Here is a 9,720-nt window from a genome sequence, read left to right on the forward strand (position 1 = left end):
GATGGTATGTTTGTTTCAATACGAACTAATGTATGATAGGCTTTGGCTGTATTAGGTCTACATACTCTAAATTAAAATTATATTTACCGCGCATGCAAACATGTATAGTATATAGTATATATTAGGAATTGCCTCCCTTTCAGTGATAGCCTACACTTAAGTTACCAATATTTGTATTACTCTGCTCCAATTCAATGTTCGCATAGAACAGCTTCGATATGATCTGTAAAAAAAATATATATAGTTGAAAAATGACCCATAGTTATCCCTAATCAACAGGCATATTCATAAGAGATATCTGAAACAATGTTTTCCATGTAGCAGAACATGTCTCCCTGAGTTGAATATCAAAGTGCCCCCCCCACACACACACCTGCTCCTGTTTCTATGCCAACCACTGGTCCATTCCACATAATGACATCATAGACAAGATGCTGAAGAAACCAGTAAGCCAGTAAGCTTAAATTATTTAACATATCAGTTAGCTAACATATTTTTAAGGGGGGTTTAATTTACCAATATAATATAGGGTTTTAAGCCTCTTCGTTTGCACGTGTTAAAACTCATAACTGCTTAATAATTCAAATGTAAATATCATAGGTCAGGATAGGTACAATAAGTCTCATTCATTATGTAAGGGAACATTATCCACCTAAAAAAAAACAGAGAAACACTTTTTTCACGCCACTTTGATAAAGCTACCACTGGAATGTTATTTTTTTGCAGGAGGTTAGCAGACCGAGGTTAAGTTTAGGAAAAGAGTTAGCAACAACAAAAAAGCTCTCCTACCCTGCTATGAAAATCACTTCCGGTCGTAACTTTATCGAAGTGGTGTGAAATGAGTGCATACCTAAAAAAAAAAAAAACTGATACCCTGGACCCGGAAGTAACCCCTGGAAGGTTCTCATGACCAGAAGACATTTTACCTCAACCTTGTTTTCTTGTTGTTGACCTAGGTTTGGCCTGATACACTTAATATCCTGTCTCCATGGTTAAGCTAGGTTGGGTCCATTCACAATTAACTTTGTGTCCAATTCTGATCATTCTGAACACACATTTTCAGCCGATTTCAACTGGGGTTTGGTGGTATCAACCAATTTTAATCTTCAAGAATCAATATTAATTTAAATGATCAAAAATGGCTTAAAATATCAGAGTAGGATTATGCAGCCCTATACATCCTCCTCCATAACCCACTACATCAGACAAGTGGTATCTGCAATAACCATGGCAACAGACTGAGTGAGAACCACATTCAACATGGAGGCAGCACAGATGTTTTCTTCTAGTTTGGAAGCATATACATTTGTAATCCACTCAAAGCTTTCCATCAAGGCACCACCTATAGCAACATTGTATTTGGGGGTTTATAAAAAAATACTTAAGGTTTATATAGGCGAATAAGTTTTATTTTCTATTTGGTCTGGAACCTGTCAACTGACTTGTGCTTTGTCTGGTCAAAACATAACCTTCTCATTCATCTTGTCATTATGGACATGCCTCACCTTTCTTCCTGGCTACCAACAGTCTCAAACGACTGGCCTTTTGATCACATTTGGAGTTTCTAACCTATTGAGGAGACCAACTACATGCTGTGTCTTATGTTTGTACTAGGAAAGCACAAGTTAATTGACATGAGATTTAATTCAGAACATGCATCATCTAAGAAAACTGAAATCACTTGACATCAATTGAAAGACCCAATTTGTTGTATTAAAAACCTTTATTCCGAACCTTTGTTCGGTTCTGTACAGTGAAGAAAATGTAAAAACAAAAAAAAATTAAATGGAGCTACACCAGGTCTCCAAATTGTACTAGAATAGAAATCAAAGAATATAAATCAATTTTTAAAAGAGCTAAATGAAAGCATGGTCATGCGCCTTGCTGTGGTCCTCCGTAGTCTATGGGGGCATTGGTCCTCTCATGGGGCCTCGAGGTGGGCCACCGGGTGGCCTCGGTGGCATTGGTGGCCCCCTCTGGAAGCCAAACGGAGGCGGACGAGGGGGACCACCACCGTAGCCCGGTGGGGGCATGGGAGGAGGGGGTCCTCTCATGCCTGGATGCATGGGGTGACCTGTGTGGGTGGGGGGAGAGGGAGAAGGGATTCACACAATTATATAGAATCTCATACAGCAGCACATTACAACAAGGATATCAGGAAACAAACCTCTTGGATATCCATAAAATTTATAAATGTCTTTGTGTCCCTTTAGACAAATAAGTCAGGCAATTAATTATTCAACTACTGAACTGTATTGAGTTGAATTGACCCCTAGCCTTGTGAAGGCACAGCACTTACCCATGGGATGCCCATAGGGCCCTCTCGGTGGCATGCCCATGTGTGGATGAGGGGGCATGCCGGGGGGTGGAGGCGCCCGGTGCTGGTTGGATCCTGGGGGGCCCGGTGGAGGCACCATACCTGGGGGATGGCCATGAGGGTGCATAGACATCTGGGGCATTCCTGTTGGACATGAACAATATAATTGGTGGTGGTCCTCAGTTGCTTAGTTGGTAGAGCATGGCGCTTGCAACGCCAGGACAGTGAGTTCGATTCCTGGGACCACCCATACGTAAAATTCATGCAAGCATGACTGCATATACACTACATGGCCAAAAGTATATGGGAAACTCTTCAAATGAGAGGATAAGGCTATTTGATGCACACCCGTTGCTGACAGGTCTATCAAATCGAGCACACTGCCATGCAATCTCCATAGATAAACATTGGCAGAAGAATGACCCGTACTGAAGAGGTCAGTGACTTTCAATGTGGCAAGATCATAGGATGCCACCTTACCAACAAACCAGTTGGTCAAATTTCTGACATGCTAGAGCTGCCCAGTCAACTGTAGGTGCTGTTATTGTGAAGTGGAAATGTCTAGGAGCAACAACGGCTCAGCTGCGAAGTGGTAGGCCAGTCAAACTTACAGAATGGGACCACCGAGTACTGAAGCGTGTAAGCATCCACGGTTGCAACACTCACTACCGAGTTCCAAACTGCCTCTGGAAGCAACGTCAGCACAATAACTGTTCGTCGGGAGCTTCATGAAGCTCAACCCTAAGATCATCATGGCAAAGCCAAGCCTTGGGTGGAGAGGTGTAAAGCTTGCAGCCATTGGACTCTAGAGCAGTGGAAACGCACTCTCTGGAGTGATGAATCACCCTTCACCATCTGGCAGTCTGAAGGTCTAATCTGGGATTGGCGGATGCCAGGAGAACGCTACCTGCTTGAATGCATAGTGCCAACGGTAAAGTTTGGTGGAGGAAGATTAAAGGTCTGTGGCTGTTTTTCATGGTTAGGCTAGGCCCCTTAGTTCCGGGGAAGGGAAATCTTAACGCTACAGTGATATTCTAATCTTAACGCTACAGTGATATTGTAGATGATTCTGTGCTTCCAACTTTGTGGCAACAGTTTGGGGAAGGCCTTTCCTGTTTCAACATGACAATGCCACCATGCACAAAGCGAGGCCTACAGAAATCTCTTGACGAGATTGGTGTGGCAAAACTTGACTGGCCTGCACAGAGCCAAGACCTCAAACACCTTTTGGATGAATTGGAACAAAGTCTGCGAGCCAGGCATAATCGCCCAACATTTTGGAATGAGATGTTGGCCATGTAGTGTATTAATGCACCTCATCACACACATGTTCTCTTTCCTTACCAGAAATAGCAGTAGCTTAAAATTTCACACACTACAATTTGAACTCCAATGTTTAACAATCTGGGCAAGCTTTTCCTGACTGTGGTACTCAATTCAAATATATGGTCAGGGTGAGTGACTTACCCGGGTGCATGCCCTGGTGGAAGGGTGGCGGGCCGGGTGGGGGGCCTGAGCCCCCTCCCTGGGGTCCTGGTGTCCCTGGGGCTGGGGGCATGGGCATGCCGGGGGGCATGCCAGGAGGCATGGATCCAGGGGGTGGCACAGGAGGGAAGGCACCAGGAGGGGGCATGCCTGGAAATTAAGATCAGAGAGAGAAATTGCAAAAAAAAAAAGTTGAATTGAAATTATTTTGATGTAGATGTTTTAATGTTGTGTTGGTGTTACTGAACAAGTTATAGTCGAGGAATTGTGAAGCCAACATAACATTTTCACATTGTGAGGAAAATCACATTTTTGTCATTCTTACTCTTACAAATCTACGGAGCACAGTCTATGACTATACAAGGCAATATGATTATCTAAGTACCCACACAAAATATTGTATACGGGACCCTATTCCAACTGCTGAAAGAGCTGCTTCCTGTGCTTGGCCCCCCTATGTTGAACATAATAAACGGCTCTCTATCCACCGGATGTGTACCAAACTCACTAAAAGTGGCAGTAATAAAGCCTTTCTTGAAAAAGTCAAACCTTGACCCAGAAAATATAAAACTAAACAGCCTATATCGCATCTCCCATTCAAAAAAAAAAAGCTGTTGCGCAACTCACTGCCTTCCTGAAGACAAAATGTATACGAAACGCTTCAGTCTGGTTTTAGACCCCATCATAGCACTGAGACAGCACATGTGAAGGTGGTAAATTACCTTTTAATGGAGTCAGACCGAGGCTATGCATCTGTCCTCGTGCTCCTAGACCGTATTGCTGCTTTTGATACCATCAATCACCACATTCTTTTGGAGAGATTGGAGACCAATTTGGGTTTACACGGACAAGTTCTGGCCTGGTCTAGATCTTATCTGTCTGAAAGATATCAGTTTGTCTCTGTGGATGGTTTGTCCTCCGAAAAATCAACTCAATTTCGTTGTTCCACAAGGCTCCGTTTTAGGACCACTATTGATTTCACTATATATTTTACCTCTTGGTTATGTAATTTGGAAACAATGTTAACTTTCACTGCTATGCGGATGACACACAGCTGTACATTTTGATGAAACATGGTGAAGCCCCAAAATTGCTCCTACATATCTTTTCTGATTTGGTCCTGCTGTACATACCTACAGGTACGCTACGGTCACAAGACGCAGGCCTACTTTCTAATAGAGCTTTCTAATAGAGCTCAATTTTTATGGAATGGTCTACCTGTCCATGTGAGAGACGCAGACTCTCAGACCTTTAAGTATTTATTGAAGACTCAGCTCTTCAGTAGGTCCTATATAGTCTGGCTCAGGAGTGTGAAGGTGAACGGAAAGGCACTGGGGCAACGAACCGCCCTTGCTGTCTCTGCCTGGCTGGTTCCCCTCTCTCCACTGTGATTCTTTGCCTCAAGCCCTATTACAGAGGCTGAGTCACTGGCGCTCTTCCATGCTATCCCGAGGAGGGCTGCGTCACTTGAGTGGGTTGAGTCACTGACGTGATCTTCCTGTCCGGGTTGGCGCCCCTCCCTCGGGTTTGTGCCGTGGGGGAGATCTATGTGGGCTATACTCGGCCTCGTCTCAGGATAGTAAGTTGGTGGTTGAAGATATCTCTCTAGTGGTGTTGGGGCTGTGCTTTGGCAAAGTAGGTGGGGTTATATCTTGCCTGGTTGGTCCTGTCCAGGGGTATTGTTGGACGGGGCCACAGTGTCTCCCGACCCCTCCTGTCTTAGCCTCCAGTATTTATGCTGCAGTAGTTTGTCGGGGGTCAAGGGTCAGTCTGTTATATCTGGAGTATTTCTCCTGTCTTATCTAGTGTCCTGTATGAATTTAAGTATATTCGCTTGCGCTCTCTCTCGCTGCTGCTCCAGTTTAAACTGTTCTGCCTGCGGCTATGGAACCCTGACCTGTTCACCGGACATGCTACCTTGTCCCAGACCTGCTGTTTTCAACTCTCTAGAGACAGAAGGAGCGGTAGAAATACTCTGAATGATCGGCCCTGAAAAGCCAACTGACATTTACTCCTGAGGTGCTGACCTGCTGCACCCTTTACACCACTGTGATTATTATTATTTGACCCTGCTGGTCATATATGAAAATTTGGCCACATCTTGGCCATGTTCTGTTATAATCTCCACCCGGCACAGCCAGAAGAGGACTGGCCACACCCAATAGCCTGTTTCCTCTCTCGGCCTCTTCCTTGGTTCAGGCCTTTCTAGGGAGTTTTTCCTAGCCACCGTGCTTCTACATCTGCATTGCTTGCTGTTTGGGGTTTTAGGCTGGATTTCTGTACATCACTTTGTGACATCAGCTGATGTAAGAAGGGCTTTATAAATAAATTTGATTGATGAAGCTGAAATCAAATTCTTTAACCCTGGTGCACACACTTGCACACACACACTTACCAGGCATGGGCATCCCGGGTCCCAGGGTGGTGAGGACAGGCGTTGACGCAGAGGGGGGAGGCGGTGCATCTGCAAACAGCTGATGCGGCCGGTCAGCCTGCGAAAGTGGGTTCTGGGCAGCTAGGAGGCGTTCAGCGGCCGAGCCGTGCCGCTCGCCCTTGGAATCCTTCTTGAAGGCATATGACACTGTAATTGGTCGGTTGCACAGGTACTGGCCATTCATGGCCTCAATGGCCGCGTCAGAGGCATCGAAACTGGCATAGTTGATGAAGGCATAGCCCTTGGAGTTGCCAGTGTCCGGGTCGCGCATGATCTTGGGCGTCTGGAGTATGACCCCAAAGGCGCTGAACGTGTCGTAGAGGAGTTTCTCGTCAATCTCCGGGTCCAGGTTACCGATGAAGATGTTGGCGCCAACATCTAGGTTCTTGTTGTGCGCTGAGGCCTTGTTGACACGGATGGGCTTTCCGTATAGTTTAATCATGTTCATAATCTTGATGGCGTAGTCCGCATCCTCTTCACTGAGGAACTCAACAAAGCCATAGCCTTATGAAGGGGTGGGGACAGAGGAAAGAATAACATTCAATAAGACTTTAACGGTTATATTTCTGATCAGCATTTTTTTAAACATGCTATTTGTCTCTAAAGGAGTCTCCAAAAATGACATGACATCAACAAGTGATGGGTTTTATAGCATAGACCTAATCTACAATGATCTGTCTTCTTTGCATAGGCTAGTTTTAGTTGTACACAGTTCTTATTTTGAAACATGAGTGTGCCACCTCACCATGTGATAGAAACCCTGGGGTTAGATATCAAAGTGTAGCATATCTGGTTGGTCTTACTGATGGTATGTGTCCGTTCTGTTACCAATGCGTTGTTTATGAGTATGTGTGTTACTTACCTTGGTGTTGTCCCGTGACTCTGTCTTTCGGCATGTGTGTGTTGACCACAGGCCCAGCCTGTAGGAAGAGCTCCCACAGCAGTGGCTCTGCCACTTTCTCATCCAGACCACCCACATACACAGTGGCATCTAAAGTAACAGAGAGAGCAAAACATTAAGTGGATGGGTATAAGCCCAAACATAAAACCTTGTTATGGTCCCATGACATACAAGATATTTTCAAGACGTGCGGAAATGAATACAGTTACCTGTTTTTAGCAACACTTCTCCTATTTTGGAAGCTATATCCTATATCCGTTCCCATTACTTACATTACCGAGCAGTGCACAAGAATGCATTAAATCTAGTTTCCACGCATACGCTGCAGTTACATTACGTCTTTGGTTCAAGACCACAAACCCTGCAAAACGAGCGCAGTTTTGCCAAAGACAGGGACGGTAAGAAGGGTGCAGCCTAACGGTTGAGAGCAGTAACCCAAAGGTCGCCGGTTTCACTGTACCTATCCGGTGTGTGACAAAAATATATATATTTAACAAAAATCACTCTGGATAAGAGCATCTGCGGAATTACTTAAATGTTGCTGAATGTAAAAATAGTGTGCGCCCAACGTGCGAAGTCAACCAAGGCTAGGAACATGTCCAGCTAGCTAATGTTACCCTCTTTGAGCCAGTCCCATTTAGGTATATGGCCCTGCCTTGAGCTCGCTAGCTACCCATTCATAGCCCGGCAGATTCTTTAGTGACAAATCGGACGAGTCTGGTAGGACGTAAAAATACATAGCTAGCTATGTAGCTTGTTACAGTACATATGGCAAACGTAGGCTTGTAAACGAGCTTTGTTTGGCAATGGAATTGAGTCACACAGACAAGGCATATCGCTAGTTGCGTCTTCATTCAGCTAGATTTATAGCTATAATTTTCAGGCCATGGGTTCAGATGTAATGGAAACTACTCGTATGGATACATTTGATGAAGTTTATAGTAAAATATAAAGACGAATCTACCTTGGTTGCGCTCCGAAATCGGTCCCGCCGCCATGTTAAATCCGGCGTGAGGGCAGCGTTATGCGGAAGTTGTTAATCTGATGGGCAAGAAACATATCCGGCAAAACCAAAGAACGCAATTAGATCAAGTCGCCCTCTAGTGGTGGGCTGTCTATACCGGTGAGCTCTCATTCAAGATGCAGCTGCCCCGCACACCCATATCATAAAAAACACTCTTTGCTAATATCACATTTCACCATTTTCTGTATTTTTTTACAAATATCGTGCTGAATCGTGCATTCCTTATAGGGTCAAACTACAGTTAGTACATCCATTTTTAGACATATACATTAATGATATATACCCATTGATTCTTGAAGAATAAAACATATGAATAAATGCCTCATGAGCTTAGTAGTACCACATCAGAACCCAATATATAAGCTTGTTTTACTCCAATGTCTGCAAACAATGTAAATGTAAACAAACACTGTATCGCCTCAAAACATGGTTTAAACTATAATATTGATATTATGGATGGTCAGTCCTTTCTTCAGGCCCATCCCTCAAATTTGACGAAAACAGAGGCGGGGGATAGGGCGGAGGGGGATCTGCTTGGTTATTGTTTGAATTGTGGAGTGGCCCTGTAGAGCAGGGATCATCAACTAGATGAGGGGGCTGGAACATCATTTCAAATACATTGTAACATTTTCATAGGCCTATACCTTTGTCTCTGCCTGTTTTGACAATGTATTATAATGGTATCTCTTATTATGTCTGACTTTCGGGTTCAGGCTATGCACTTCTGTGTAATTGTCAATGGCTGTCTAACAGTGACTTTATCTTAATGGAAACACCTGCGAAACAGGCTCCTCTAGTTTACATCTCACTTGAGCGTGACTTCTTGGATAAGATAAAGTGTCCACATACCTGGCTGTGCCAGTTTCAGAACAAGTTTGTTCACTTAACTGACTCTATAAATAGTTGTTTCAATGTTACAGGAATCACTAACAACTTGAGTAATAGGTACATGGGATACAGGCTCCTGTGGCTACAGGCTCCTTAGTTTAGTGAGAAAATGGACAACAAACAGAACAAATAATTCATATCTTTGTCTTGCCAGAGGTATGATGAAAAGTCTCACATGGACTTTATGCGTAGACTCCTTGCTGCCATGGGCTTTGATTGTTCCCGACATGCAAAATCCACTGCACAGAGGTGAGTGGTTGCCACTTTGCGTAATTTAGGCTATATTATGCACAGACAAAGAGAGTTATAGTAAAAAATACATGGAATATGAACTCTTCTATTTCTGATAGTTAACTTTAGTTTGCCAACACTTTAACTGACTAAAATCTTTGAACAAGCATGGAGTTATAGCTGATACACAACCGCAACTTCACTGAATGTAATCTCCCTGGCATAAAATGGAGGCCTGTAGAATGGAGGTGACCTGACCATGTCCTTTTCCTCTACTCACTCAGACACTTTGTTGAACTACAGTTGTCAAGTTGTCACATTTACATGTTCAGTTTTAAAGCTATATTCATTTGGACAGTGAAGCTATAACTTTTAATTAGGCCCTATACTCCAGCATTTAGGATTTGAGATCACATATTCCATATGAGGCGACAGTATAG

General features: G+C 43.8%; 1 protein-coding gene across 1 annotated transcript; it reads right to left on the reverse strand.

The window, feature by feature from the left end:
• Positions 1–1,704: 1,704 nt before the first annotated feature.
• LOC124043413 (splicing factor 3B subunit 4-like) lies at positions 1,705–8,249 on the reverse strand. The gene is made up of 6 exons (XM_046362002.1): positions 8,102–8,249; positions 7,099–7,227; positions 6,198–6,740; positions 3,785–3,952; positions 2,300–2,461; positions 1,705–2,074 (listed from the first exon to the last, which is right to left on the reverse strand). The coding sequence occupies exons 1-6, from the start codon at positions 8,133–8,135 to the stop codon at positions 1,902–1,904; spliced, it is 1,209 nt and encodes a 402-aa protein (XP_046217958.1). The 5' UTR covers positions 8,136–8,249; the 3' UTR covers positions 1,705–1,901.
• Between the last annotated feature and the right edge of the window lie 1,471 nt (positions 8,250–9,720).

This window comes from Oncorhynchus gorbuscha, linkage group LG09 (assembly GCF_021184085.1).
Source record: "Oncorhynchus gorbuscha isolate QuinsamMale2020 ecotype Even-year linkage group LG09, OgorEven_v1.0, whole genome shotgun sequence".
Taxonomy (NCBI): Eukaryota; Metazoa; Chordata; class Actinopteri; order Salmoniformes; family Salmonidae; genus Oncorhynchus; species Oncorhynchus gorbuscha.

Bases quoted from the DNA above. Each gene is read 5' to 3' on its own strand.
- LOC124043413 (XM_046362002.1), bottom strand. From the start codon at position 8,135: ATGGCGGCGGGACCGATTTCGGAGCGCAACCAAG. The intron at 2,462-3,784 runs GTAAGTCACTCA...CATGTCCAACAG, and splicing joins CCACCAGGGCATGCACCCGG to GAATGCCCCAGATGTCTATG. The intron at 2,075-2,299 runs GTAAGTGCTGTG...CCACCCACACAG, and splicing joins GCCCTATGGGCATCCCATGG to GTCACCCCATGCATCCAGGC.